The 14,971-nt window shown below is 38.3% G+C and overlaps 1 protein-coding gene and 1 pseudogene across 1 annotated transcript; both read right to left on the bottom strand.

Moving 5' to 3' along the window:
* Nucleotides 1-4,756: 4,756 nt before the first annotated feature.
* LOC121972520 (pentatricopeptide repeat-containing protein At3g22670, mitochondrial-like) lies at nt 4,757-6,674 on the bottom strand. The gene is made up of 2 exons (XM_042524177.1): nt 5,918-6,674; nt 4,757-4,839 (listed from the first exon to the last, which is right to left on the bottom strand). The coding sequence occupies exons 1-2, from the start codon at nt 6,672-6,674 to the stop codon at nt 4,757-4,759; spliced, it is 840 nt and encodes a 279-aa protein (XP_042380111.1).
* A 4,764-nt stretch (nt 6,675-11,438) lies between these two features.
* Nucleotides 11,439-13,145, bottom strand: LOC121972519 (annotated as a pseudogene).
* Nucleotides 13,146-14,971: the final 1,826 nt, after the last annotated feature.

Here is a 14,971-nt window from a genome sequence, read left to right as displayed (position 1 = left end):
TATACAATTTGTACAATGTTTATCTACAATATTATTTTTTATTTCCAATATTATTATAGTAATAGAATATATAAAAGTTATTATTTAATTGTTACAATTCGTAACACCTAATACAATATTGTTATAGTATTATAGTAGTTACTTAGTTGCTTCTACAATAGTTTTATAGTGATTTGATTAATTTAAAATAATTTTAAAAACCTTAAATATTGTTAATCAAGTGTGTTTTGATATAAGATTATCAAAAATTTAAAATTGAAAGTTTAAAATTTTAGAATTTAGAATTTAAGTATAATGTAAAAAATTGTCTATTTCACACTTAAATCAGACTGAACTATACTTTCATCATAAATACATTGTAATAATTGTTAAATAACTTCTACTACAATGCTAAAATAATGGATATTTTTGTTATAAAATCATTAGGGAAACATCTTTTAGCTTTTTTATAAGAACAAAATGTACCTTTTATGATTTATACAATTTGAGAGGTCTTTTTAATTTCAAAAATGAGACCAAAACTATCAAGCCTGAACCCAGTTGACCCCCCAAGCCGATCAGCTCAACCATCCCATTTGGTTGCACCAGCTCAAGTGACTTGTATGACATGTTTCTACCTTCTTATAAGTTTGTTCGACATGTTTGATTTCAATTCATTTTGTTTGATTAGTTCGATTAGTTAAACTAATTTATCTAACTGCTCAACTAAGCTTGTTTGTCCATTTCAACTAGACAAACCATTAAATCGTTCAACACATTCGACTTGTCGAATCCTTCTAGTTCAATCGGTCTACACAGCCCATCCAAGCAGATGAATCTACCCAAGAACGAACCCAGCTGTAGATAAGCAAGATCTTTCTAAATCATGTATACTTCAAATTGCTTTTACTTGAAACTCTCTCTTGGTAATCTGGAAATACAAATTGCATGTCCATGAATGTGAAGAGGAAAGGGAAAAAAAATCTGACAATCACGTGTATAATCCAACGATGCTTTTACTTGAAACTCTCTCTTGGTAATCTGGAAATGAAACCATCACATTTTTTTAGTTCTTTGCAATATCTAACTTGCCATGGATATTTTGATGAAACAACTTATGTTTTTCCTCCTTGGCGGCGAGATTTGTGGGTGCTAATTATCAGTTTCCTTAGTGTTTGTAGTTGGATTTGCACTTCCTCAAATCACATCTCCCAATGAGTGTAGTCATTATTCACTACTTCAAAATAATTGTACCTGAACCTTTTAGGTTGTCACATTGGAAAACAACAATACCAAATGTCAATTTATCGACAAAGAAAAAGTGACGATCGGAATTTACCTAGGCATTCGTTGAATTAGTCCTTCACCAAAGTGGTCGAAGGCAATGGTCATCTACCAAGTCTCAAGATCCAGATCAAATATTAATTTCAAGCACGCAGATTTCAGTCATTCCACCTATTTTTGCTTGGTCAGTGTATGAATATGAATCTCCCATCGTCTAAAGGAAATGACATGAATTAAGATCTAGAAATAATTGTTAAACACATAATTTATTCATGTAAATGTACCTATGCTTCAAAAATACTTCCACTAGTTGATAAAGAACCCCCTAGCATACATTAGAAAAACATGTATTTGGATGAGATTGATAACCTTCTAACAATAATCTGAATCATTCAAACATATAATGGACTTTATACACACTTACATTGAGGTTGTCCCTTTAATTCAATCTTAAGGTGAGTTTTCTTAATCTTCATAAATGATCTCTTGAAATGATTGAATCTATGAACAGTAATCTATATTGAGTCCGTTCTTACAATATGACTCTCAAAGATAAGAAAAAAAATTTCATAGAAGTAATTTGCACAAGACTCATTCATAATCAATTAACATCATGCAAAATGAAAGAATACTTCGAATGAAGAAGAATCCTACGACAAAGAAAAAAAATCAAATTTGACCACATGCATGTACAAAAAGCAATATAGGCAACAAAATTCCTCAATCTGAAAAAAGGGGGGAGATAGATGAAATCACTTCCAGTAGTGGAAAGTGTAGATCAATCCCACTGCCTTTTGTCATCTATTCGTTGGCAACACCGGGTTTTCTACCGTCAATGGTAACTACTTTCAATGGACTCGACCACAATTCAGATTTTGGCAACAAAATAATATGTGGATATTAACAGTGATCATGATGCTGGTAAAGCTGACAATGAGATGCATCACGCCACTGAAGTAGCGCAGCCAATGCAAACAAGCTTGAGAATATGAATCGACAATGAGAAGCTAGCAATGTGTTGGGTGTGGCGTGCAGTCGGAAAAACAGGCAAGAGGTTTGAAATAAGCAATCATAGACCAGTGTGATTCTTGTAATTTGCACTGATGATTTTCGGTGCAATAGGTGTAAGGTACTACTGGTACATTGATAATGAGATACAGTCGACAAAAGTAATGCGGCGGATGGGGCAGTGGACACAAGCTCTGGCCCGGGCTTACAGTCTTATTAAGCATAAACCAAATAAGTGAACAATTGAGGATCCAGTGTTGGGCATACATCACTGACTTCAATCTTCCCTTAATGAAGTTTAATATAATACAAAAATAGAGGATGCGGTGGGTGGTAGTTATTGATCATGGGCTCAACATATCAATCGACGTTAAATTAAATCCAGATAAATTATCTGGCCATGTGTAATTTAATTAGAAAACATAAAACACTGTAAAAGAAAGGGAGAAAAGAGTGACCGTTTCTTCATATTAGATATAAACTAAATGCATACATCCAGGACCACCACTTGGGCTTCATACAGTATGATGTTATTCTACCTAGATAGTTTCACTGCCCGAACTGTAGTATAATTGTTGAATCCTTAACCTTGCTCCGTGCATATTTTTTTCTCTCCAATTCCTTGGTTAGAATATTATACATGTTGTTTACGTGTGAAGCCCGGCATTATCATTTTGTCAAAAAGTAGATAATAAGGTATTCTATTTTGCCATTTTGGAAAAAAGACCATGCACCAAAAGACTAAAGGTGCTAGAGTCAAGGCAAATCCTTTCTTAAACATGTACCCAAGACATGGATGACCACTCTGTTTTACAGTTTGTTGTAAAAATATTTTCTAATCATATGCACTAATCTTTTCTAGTACTGTGGAATAGATTATGACATGATGGTCTTTTATGACAAAAGCAGAAAACCTACAAGATAAATGAGGGGGTGTTGCACCTGAGTAATTTATTATCAAGTGTCAATTAAAGGAGTAGCAACCATTACTGGATTGTATGAAGGTGATATCAAATTTGTTAGAGAATAATTACAAAGTGATATGAAACAGAAAATGTCAATACAATTCAGTAGCTATAATGTTTATAATCCTTTTATGACATGTAAAATGCTAGTAAGAAAAGCTTTTGGTGGATTCCTTGGTGTTTAAGTGTTTTGATGGTTCCTCTATTTTCTTTTGTGCTTAAGCTAAGTTAGAGTACCAAGGACTGACCCCCAGGGCGTAGCACAAACGGTGGACGCATGACAACTCTGGCGTAATGGTCATGGGTCGATCCTCCGGGGTGATGGCTGACATGGTCGATCCCACCATACGTTCAACGCCTATATACCTGCATGAACCTCCCTCCATATCCGTGGACCGGCTCTAGGGGGTCATTAAGGTAGCGGATCTACCTTTTTTAGAGTACCAAGGACTGAATGCACCAGCTTTTGGTGGATTCTTTGGTGTAAAAGTGTTTTGATGGTTCCTCTATATTCATTCATGTTTAAGCTAAGTCATAACTGATAAATTCACTGCACCTAGGCAGGCCTAAGAAAGATTTGAACATCATCAACTTGACTATGTTTAATTTGAAAGACATGGATTTTAAGAAAGCAAATAGTATTGTGAAGTACATTTGTTCTGGATGGTTCTTGTTTCAATCACTCAAGACCCTTTATTCACAATTGATTTCTTTGTCTACCACCGATATTCTCAATCTGAATCTAACCTATCAGATGTGTACTCTACACTATTTATGCAAGTAACATTGAGGCAGAAAGAGATGGCTCATGGGCTTAATTGAAAATCCAGTGACTTGAAAATTCTGCTGGTGTGCTTTTAAAACAAGCTCAATTCTTGTTTCTGAATTATTGGTTGATGAATTACGTTATCTGACTTAAAACGGAATGGTGTATTTTACATATGGTAGAATTTTCAATGAAAGTGGTCGACAACATGCTGATGTGATTTTTTTTTTGTATGTTTTTATTTTAGTTTGAATTCAATTTCATTTGACATGCATATATAGGATTTATATGTCACTAGCTATGTTAATATGTTATGCCGATCTGGTGAAAGCATGGAAGTGGAGAACTTAAATTGATCAACAGTGTGAAGCAAGTCCTTTCAAGTTTAAGCTAGAAAATATAGTAACATATAATAGAAGATAACAAGATACATCACGGTTAAAAAGCAAATCATTTGCCAAATTCTTCCTAAATGGAACCTTTTATGACATTTTTTCATAATATATATACACAAAACTGTTTTAAAATATATTTTCACATCTTAAGTACCAAACTCTTCACTCATGACTTAAGTGGCTTAACAAAAGACCACTTATCAAAAATGAAATCAGAATGTGATCTAACAAGACCAATCCATGCAAAATGAAAATTCTAATACAATAACTTAAAAGAAAAAACAACAAAGTAAAACAGATCAACATACCCTAGAGTGGTTTTGTCCTCTGATCTTGATGATTATCCAAACAGAAACAAATTAGATATTACAGATTGCCAGAACATTAACAAGGACAAAGATTGGTGATCCAGTTCCAACAAATAGAACTTTCACAATGAAACCTACAACAAAAATAAGTAACTTCAACAACTAAAAATGGGAATATGCAGAGCATAAAAGAAAAAAAATAATCATAAAAATATATGAGTTGACACATCAAATATCCAATATCAGAGCAAGGTCAGGTCAGGTGTTCAACAGAACAAGCAAGCATCTAAAACCAAGATCAAAAGCCAAATCATAAGAGATCTGCAAAGAAAAAGAAGAAAAACCTATGATTCAAATGCAAAACAGAAATGCCGACGAGGCGTAGCTGAGTAAGTAACAATATAGCAGATTTGCAATATGGAGCAAGGGTCGAATCCCGGCGAAGGCGGTGAAAAATGTCCTCCCACATGGGGTTTGCTCAATATCTGATTTATTCCCTCCCAATGACGTGGACAGTCGATGGGGACTAATAGAAATCAATAAAACACCCTGAAGAAAGCAATAAATCTAGACTGGAAAAAAACAAACTTAAATCACAATAATTACCTCGTAACCCACAAATAAGATTACTCAAAGATGACTTCCATCAGCAACCACTTGGCCTTCATTCATTATGATGCATATACATCCCCTCGGATGAGTCTAGTGGCTAGCGCATGAGGTGTTGCCACAATGAGGTCTGGGGTTCGAATCTCGGTAAAGACGAGGAAAATACCTCCCTTATGTGCTAGTCACTATTCCAAAGGCTAGTAGTCGCCAGTGATTTACCTCCTCCGTGTTGGCCTTCGGACGGGTTGGCGGGGGCGCTGAGATTGAGCGTATTCGCCTTTTTTCCACAATTATGATGCATATACAATTACAGAAAACCACCTAGTTTCTTTGTCCCAGCCTGCAACATGCATTGATGTATCTTTATCTTTACTCTATCCATATTCTTTCTTTCTAGTTCCTTAATTAGATTACAGTATGTGTTTTGTTTAGATATGAACCCCGTCATGACCATTTTCTCAAAAAATAAACAAGATTATCCTATTTTGCCATTTCAACAAAGTCCAAGCACCAACAGATTATATGCACTAGAGTCAAGGCTAATATCTTTCTTAAACATGTGCCCAAGTAAATACAAAAGGACTCTCACTCATTTCCATTTACAACAAAGTTTCAATAAGGGTGTATAAGTTTTGATGTCAGGCTTGCAATCAAATTCTTGCATTGAGAAGACTAGCTTTAGAGCATTCTCTGCCTTAGAGTAATCACAAGAAGTTGAAATTAAGGTATTGAATGTGGTCACATCTGGTAAGATGTCGTTTTTGCACATTTGCTCAAATATGTGATGTGCATCTCGCAATTTCCCTGACTTCCCCATCAAAAAAATCAAAGAATTATAGAATGAGGTATCTGGAGCACAACCATCATCCTTCATCATCTCAAATACCAGCAAGGCTTCTTGAATTTCTTTGGCCTTAGCTAAAGAATGCATTATTATAGTATATGTGACAACATTGGGTTGACACCCATGCCCACGCATCTCATTAAGAATTGCACTAGCCATTCTAAAATTCTTTTCCAAGCAATAGCCTTCAATCAGAGAAGTGAATGTAATCACACAAGGGGTATAACCAAATTCTCTCATTTCCTCAATCATTCTTATAGTCTCTTCTATTTTTCGTGCTTTGCTCCATCCATGAATCAAAATATTAAAACTACTAGCATTAGGTTGTACTTCATCCCTCAATTCCAAAAATGCATCTCTTGCATGCTTAACACTCTTCTCCTTACACAAGGTATCTAATAGTGCATTCATAGCAATGGTATCTTTCCTAACACCAAAGCTCTCAATGCTTTTGAAAATCTTTATGGCATCACCCCACCTACCAAATCCAGCAAGCCTTCTCATCACCTTGGTCATGGTAGTTAGTGACACTAAGCCTCCAAGACAAACCATCTCATTGATCAAACTCCATATCACATCAAATTGTTTCGATTTCCCTAGAATGTCAACCATCATATCATAAGAAATAGAAGAGTGTTTGAAACTTGCTCGAGCAATAGCCCACCTAAAGAAGCCAAAGGCTGGAAACTAGTCATTGCTAAATCTCTTCATTATCATATTGATCAAAGCCCTAGAAATTTCTACATTACAACCAACAAAAGCTTGGAAGAGATCTTCAAAAGACGTGAAGTTCAACCTTAAAACTTTACATATCTTATCAACATCATTATCGTCTATATTGCAAGGCTCCTTTCCATAATCTAACCTAGAGTCGGTGGTTTTCCTTTTGGAATCACTAGCTTCCAAAAATTCCAACTTAGTCTGGAGCACAAAATCATCGACGTCCACATAATTATGCTAGTCATGTAGATCCCTAAACCAATCAGGGAGCTCTGGTGAATCAGTTAAGTTCCGATAAAAACTGCAAGGCAATGAAATTCATTGTCGCACAGCAAATGAAGAAATCAAGAAAAATTGACCACATCGAGCCATCACACAGACATTTGTGCAATATTTCCTAAGTCAAGGTTGACCTGGTTAACTACGCTTGAGATTGCTCAAGCTTGAGTCTTAATGTTTGGGTTTCGATGTTTGATAATACATGAAAATTACAGCTGTAATCGTTCATTTGGAGAGATTGTTGGTACAATTCTCCTTTGGTCAACGTTGACCAGTTAGGTGTGAAGAAGAGTCAAGTAGGTCAAGGTTGAACGGATACTCGACTGGGAAGTCCTGGTGAGTTAACCCAGGCAGATGGGAAGTCCTGGTGAGTAAAGTCAAACAGTTGGGAGATCCTGGTGAGTGAAGCCAGGTGAAAGACCTTGTGAGTGAAGCTAGGCAGAGGAGAAGACCTATTGAGTAAAGCTAGGCAAAGGAGAAGTCCTGGTGAGTGAAGTCAGGCAGAAGGAAAATCCTAGTGAGTGAAACCAGGTGAAAGACTTAGTGAGTGAAGCTAGGCGGAGGAGAAGTCTTGGTGAGTGAAGCCAGGCAGTATAAAAATCCTGGTGAGTGAAGCCAGGTGAAAAACCTAGTGAGTGAAGCTAAGTGAAGGTCCTGGTGAGTGAAGCCAAACAGATTGAAAGACCTGGTGAGTGAAGCCAGACATGTGGAAATCCAGATGGGTCAAAGGTTGACCGGACACCTGGTATTGAAAAGTTCAAGTTGGTCAAAGGATTGACCTGATACTTGGCACAAGGAAACCAGATGGCTCAAGGGTGATCGGACATCTGGTGGAAGGAAGTCCAAGTGGGTCACGGAGGACCGGACACTTGGCACGAGACGGTATATCTAAGTGGGTTAAGGAGAACCACACTTAGTGTTCAGAAGTCCAGCGAGAAGTTGATAAAGAGAAAGTCCAGATGGGTCAAGTTGACCAAACTCTTAGTGGTCGTAAGTCTAATAGGAAGTTGGCATGGAACTAGGAAGTTCGGACGTAGTAAACTTCCGAAAGTCATAACTTTTGACTTGGATATCGGAATGAGGTGATCTCGGATGGGAAACGAAGCTAATTTCAAGCTCCACACAGTTTTCTGCTTTCCAATCGATTGGGGGGTTCAATCGATTGATAAATTGATTAGTTGACGTGATTTTGTGCAGAAAAGGTCTGAATCGATTGAGTAATCGATCAAAACTTCCTCAATCGATTGATCAATCGATTGGGAGAGTTCCTGAGCAAACAGTGAGCTTCTAAATTGATCAGTTGATCGATTGAAACCTCCAATTGATCGGGCAATCGATTGGGAGGCTGGAAAATCGCATGATAACCCTGGAAATCACACGAGACATGTTGAATTGATTGGGCAATCGATTCAAGCAATTTCAAAGAGCACAGAGGCGCTCTGGATCGATCAACCGATCGAACCAAAGCCTCCCCAATCGATTGAGAGCAATTTAATCGATTGACATCTGACCGTTGGCTTTGAATAAAGCCGTTGCGAGTGTTTTTTTCAGCACTACTTCGCCCGATCCTTCTCGACACTTCACTGCGACATTTCCAGAGCTCACCGCCAGTTCTTGAAGCTTCTTGGAGCAAGGTGTTTTTACACTTCCAAGGTCAAGAGACGTTCCAAATAAGAAAGAGAAGCTAGCTAGGGTTCATTGTATAAAATCTTATAAGATTTACTAGTATTTGCTTCTTCTTTTCTTCTTGTTGTTGTGTGAGTTTGTACAAGGTTTCTCCACCTTTGGTAGTTACCGTAAAGGAGTGTTTTTACTAGTGGAGTGTGTGTCGCGTGTGGATCCTTGGATTAGTCACCTCTTCTTGAGGTGGATACCAAGTAAATCCTAGTGTTAGCGTTGTATTTGTGTTTCTTGTTCTTTCCATTGCGTATCATCACCAAGAAACAAGCAACGACGAGCGCGACGAGCTATTCACCCCCTCTAGCTACTTATCGACCTTAACAAGTGGTATCAGAGCGATGTCGCTTTTCACCGGAATCATCGCCGGAAAGGGCAACAAAGCTAGAGGGTGAAGAAGTTGGAACAAAATTCATCAAGTCAAATAATTCATCAAGAGCTCAACTTCAAGATGGAATTCTGAGATGGACTCGGATTCGATATAAGGGTACCTCCATCATTTACAATGATGAGCTTCGATTCTTGGAAATCAAGGATCAAAAATTTTCTTATGATGGAGATAGAGCAATGGTTTACTCTAATGGAAGGCTTTGAAACTCCAAAGAATTCAAAAGGCAAGATCCTCAAGAATAGCAAATGGAGTCAAGAGCAAATCCAAAAGTGCGAGGCAAATGATAAGGTAACCAAATTATTGATTAGTTTATTTCCAAGTCCATTTCTATGCAAAATTAGAGAATTTGGAGATGCAAAAAGAATTGTGAAACAAATTGGTCAAGCTTCATGAAGAACCCTCCACTGTACCAAATCAAGAAGAATCCAAAGAGGACAACTCCTTGGATCAAGACCAAGAGGAAGAGGACATCGAAGTTGAAAGATGCTCAACTTCCGAAGAAGAAGTCCAAGACGCTTCATCCTCAAAGGAGTGCAATCAAAAGAATAAAAAGAGAGCATACTCTTTGTTTCATGTGCAAGAGGATGAAGATGATGAAGCCTCCACCTCTAGGATTGAGGGGGAGCGACATTCGATGACACCGGACCAAGAAGAAGGAGAAGCTTCTACTTCGAGGTCAAGCGAAGAAGAAAAAGATGGTGCCACCTCCACAAATCAAGAAAAGTCAAGTGGAGGGTCAAGTGTCATTTCTACACGTGAAGATATAATTATTTCAATTAATAATAAAAATCATATTATATGCTTTGAGTGTAGGGGAAAAGGGCACTACAAAAGTAACTGTCCAAAATTGGCCAAGAATAAATGACAAGTGGCACTTAAGGGCAAGAAGAAGCCCAAGGAGACCGCTCCCACAACAAAGAAAAGCAAGGAGCACATTGCATGCTTTTCTTGCAACCAAAAAGGACATTACCGGAGCTAATGTTCAAAGGGGAAGAAGTCCCGCTTGTGCTTCCGGATTTACCCGGTGGGCGAACCAAGAGGAAGGACACCCACCTCCAGGATTAGTTGAGTCCAAGGCACTGACTCGTGGATTATAAAAAAAAAAGTCCTATGACCCTACATGTGTTATGTTATTGTTAAACAAAGACAAGGGGAAAAACCAATACAAGGTAAATGTGACATTGTACAAATTACCTCATGTCCAAATTGAACAGGAAACTTCTTGTCATCAACAACATGAAACAGAGTTGAACAATCAGGGAGTTCCACATAGAACATACATGAATTGCTGTGGAATTGAGATCTCAACTGTTTTCTACCTTCACAATATCTAGTGTCTGCAAAAATAAAAAAACAAAAAAAAATTGAAATAGATGTTAAAAGAGACAACAATTTTGTCAGAAATGATAGAGATCAGGTCCACAAACAACACTAGTGGCTCATGTTACAGAAGAAACACAATCATCCAAGGGAGGACTATTGTGGTTTGATATTTCATTCCACTTTCATGACCGAGGACTATTGTGGGACTCTAGATCAGAGATATTCTTATTGGGATTCAATCTATTAGACTAGCTCATACTTTACTTGCTTATTGTACTAATGGATAATTTTTTGTTAGTATTTTTACTCATGCTTCTAAATTGATTTAACCCGATAAATCATTTCATGTGCTTATTGTAATATTTATTCCAACTAATAGCCAAAGTATCACTGATTCCATCAAACACAAGATGTAGCTCCTTCAGTTCATTCCAATGATGCAAGTTCAAACAGACTGTTATTATGTAGGAAGGAGAGATTGACATCTAGATCATCAATACGTAGAATCAAAAACACTCTGAACCTTGGATATGTAGATATGACGATTAAAGTTCACACACAGTTGTAACTCATCAACGTATTAGTCCTCTTAAAGAGTTTCCGCAAGCATTGCACAATTGCTTAACAGATTCGCCTCATAACTAAATTAGAACTGAAATGCCCACAAGGTGTGGCTGAGCCGGTAACAATATGGCAGGTTTGCAGTATGGAGCAAGGGTTGAATCCCGGCAAAGCCGGTGAAAAATGCCCCCACATGAGGTCTGCTCAATACCTAATTTACTCCCTCCCAATGGCGTGGACAGTCGGTGGGGACTAATAGAAATCAATAAAACACCCTGAATAAAACAATAAATCCAGACTGGAAAAAGAACAAGTTTAAATCACAACAATTACCTCGTAAACCACAAATGAGATTACTCAAAGATGACTTCCATCAGCAACCACTTGGCCTTCATTCATTATGATGCTTATACAATTGCTGAAAACCACCTAGTTTCATTGTCCCAGCCTGCAACATGCATTGTTGTATCTTTAACTTTACTCTATCCATATTCTTTTTTTCCAGTTCCTTGATTAGAATACAGTATGTGTTTTGTTTAGGTGTGAACCCCGTTATGAACATTTTCTCAAAAAATAAACAAGATTGTTCTATTTTTCCATTTCGGCAAAGTCTAAGCACCAACAGATTATGTGCACTAGAGTCAAGGCTAATATCTTTCTTAAACATGTGTCCAAGTAAATACAAAAGGACTCTCACCCATTTCCATTTACAACAAAGTTTCAATAAGGGTGTGTAAGTTTTGATGTCAGGCTTGCAATCAAATTCTTGCATTGAGAAGACTAGCTTTAGAGCATTCTCTGCCTCAGAGTAATCACAAGAAGCTGAAATTAAGGTATTGAATGTGGTCACATCTGGTAAGATGTCGTTTTTAAACATTTGCTCAAATATGTGATGTGCATCTCGCAATTTCCCTGACTTCCCCATCAAAACAATCAAAGAATTACAGAATGAGGTATCTGGAGCACAACCATCATCCTTCATCATCTCAAATACCAACAAGGCTTCTTGAATTTCTTTGGCCTTAGCCAAAGAATGTATTATTATAGTATATTTGACAACATTGGGTTGACACCCATGCCCACACATCTCATTAAGAATTGCACTGACCATTCTAAAGTTATTTTCCAAGCAATAACCTTCAATCAGAGAAGTGAATGTAATCACACAAGGGGTATAACCAAATTCTCTCATTTCCTCAATCGTTCTTATAACCTCTTCTATTTTCCGTGCTTTGCTCCATCCATGAATCAAAATATTAAAACTACTAGCATTAGGTTGTACTTCATCCCTCAATTCCAAAAATGCATCTCTTTCATGCTTAACACGCTGCTCCTTACACAAGGTATCTAATAGTGCATTAATAGCAATGGTATCTTTCCTAACACCAAAGCTCTCAATGCTTTTGAAAGTCTTTATGGAATCACCCCACCTACCGGCTCAAGCAAGCCTTCTCATCACCTTGGTCATGGTAGTTAGTGACACTAAGCCTCCAAGACAAACCATCTCATTGATCAAACTCCACATCACATCAAATTGTTTCGATTTCCCTAAAATATCAACCAACATATCATAAGAAATAGGAGAGTGTTTGAAACTTGCTAGAGCACCAGCCCACCTAAAGAAGCCAAAGGCTGGAAACCAGTCATTACTAAATCTCTTCAACACCGTATTGATTAAAACCTCAGAAATGTCTACATTGCAACCGACAAAAGCTTGGAAGAGATCTTCAAAAGACGTGAAGTTCAACCTTAAAACTTTACATATCTTATCAACATCATTATTGTCTATATTGCAAGGCTCCTTTCCATAATCAAACCTAGAGTCGGTGGTTTTCCTTTTGGAATCACTAGCTTCCAAAAGTTCCAACTTAGTTTGGAGCACAAAGTCATCGGCGTCCACATAATTATGCTGGTCATGTGGATGCCTAAACCAATCAGGGAGCTCAGGTGAATCAGTTAAGGTCCAATAAAGGCTGCAAGGCAATGAACTTCGTTGTCGCACAACAAATGAAGAAATCAAGAAAAACCGACCACATCGAGCCGTCACACAGACATCTATGCAATATTCCCTTGGTCAAGGTTGACCTGGTTGACTACGCTTGAGATAGCTCAAGCTTGAGTCTTGAAATTTGGATTTCAATGTTTGACAATACATGGAGATTGTAGGTGTAATCGTTCATTTGGAGAGATTGTTGGTATAATTCTCCTTTGGTCAAGGTTGACCAGTTATGTATGAATAAGAGTCAAGTAAGTCAAGGTTGAACGGATACTCGACTGGGAAGTCCTGGTGAGTGAACCCAGGCAGATAGGAAGTTCTGGTGAGTAAAGTCAGGCAGTTGGGAGATCCTGGTGAGTGAAACCAGGTGAAAGACCTAGTGAGTGAAGCTAGGCAGAGGAGAAGACCTAGTGAGTGAAGCTAGGCAGTATGAAAATCCTAGTGAGTGAAGCTAGATGAAAGTCCTGGTGAGTGAAGCCAGACAGATGGGAAATCCTAGTGAGTGAAGCCAGGCAGAAGTTAAAGACCTGGTGAGTAAAGCGAGGCACGGGAAATCCAGATGGGTCAAGGTTGATCGAACACTTGGTATTGAGAAGTCCAAGTAGGTCAAGGTTGACCGGATACTTGGCACAAGGAGAATCCAGATGAGTCAAGGGTGATCGGACATCTGGTGAGGAAGTCCAAGTGGGTCAAGGGGCACGAGACGATATATCTAAGTGGGTCAAGGAGGACCGCACTTAGTGATCAGAAGTCCAATGAGAAGTTGGCAAAGAGAAAGTCCAGATGGGTCAAAAGTTGACCAAACTCATAGCGGTCGTAAGTCTAATAGGGGTTGGCATGGAACTAGGAAGTTCGGACGTAGTAAACTTCCAAAGGTGTTAACTTTGACTCGGATATCGGAATGAGGTGATCTCGGATGCGAAACGAAGCTAATTTCAAGCTCTACACAGTTTTCTTCTTGCCAATTGATTGGACAATCAATTGGGGGTTCAATCGATTGGTTGTCACGATTTTGTGCGAAAAGGTCTAGATCGATTGGGTAATCGATCAACACTTCCCCAATCATCGATTGGGAGAGATTCGAGCGAACAGTGAGCCTGTATCGATCGGTTGATCGATTGAAACCTCCAATCGATCGGCAATCGATTGGGAGGTTGGAAAATCGCACGATAGCCCTAGAAATCACGCAACCGTTGACGTTGAATAAAGCCGTTGCGAGCGTTTTCTTCAGCACTACTTCGCCCGATCCTTCTCGACACTTCACTGCGACATTTCCAGAGTTCACCGCCAGTTCTTGAAACTTCTTGGAGCAAGGTGTTTTTGCACTTCCAAGGTCAAGAGGCGTTCCAAACAAGAAGGAGAAGCTAGCTAGGGTTCATTATATAAAATCTTGTAAGGTTTACTTGTATTTGCTTCTTATTTTCTTGTTGTTGTTGTGTGAGTTTGTACAAGGCTTCTCCGCCTTCGGTAGTTACCGTAAAAGAGTGTTTTTACTAGTGGAGTGTGTGTCGCGTGTGTATCCTTGAATTAGTCACCTCTTCTTGAGGTGGATACCATGTAAATCCTAGTGTTAGCATTGTATTTGTGTTTCTTGTTCTTTCCGATGCGTATCATCACCAAGAAACAAGCAACGACGAGTGCGACGAGCTATTCACCCCCTCTAGCTACATATCGACCCTAACAAGTGGTATCAGAGCGAGGTCGCTCTTCACTGGAATCATCGCCGGAAGGGGCAACAAAGCTAGAGGGTGAAGAAGTTCGAGCAAAATTCATCAAGTCAAAGAATTTATCTAGAGCTCAACTTCAAGATGGAATTCCGAGATGGACTCGGATTTGGCACAAGGGTGCCTCCATCATTTACAATGA

The sequence above is a fragment of the Zingiber officinale genome, chromosome 4A (genome assembly GCF_018446385.1).
Source record: "Zingiber officinale cultivar Zhangliang chromosome 4A, Zo_v1.1, whole genome shotgun sequence".
Lineage (NCBI taxonomy): Eukaryota > Viridiplantae > Streptophyta > Magnoliopsida > Zingiberales > Zingiberaceae > Zingiber > Zingiber officinale.
This window is presented reverse-complemented; position numbering and strand designations above follow the sequence as displayed.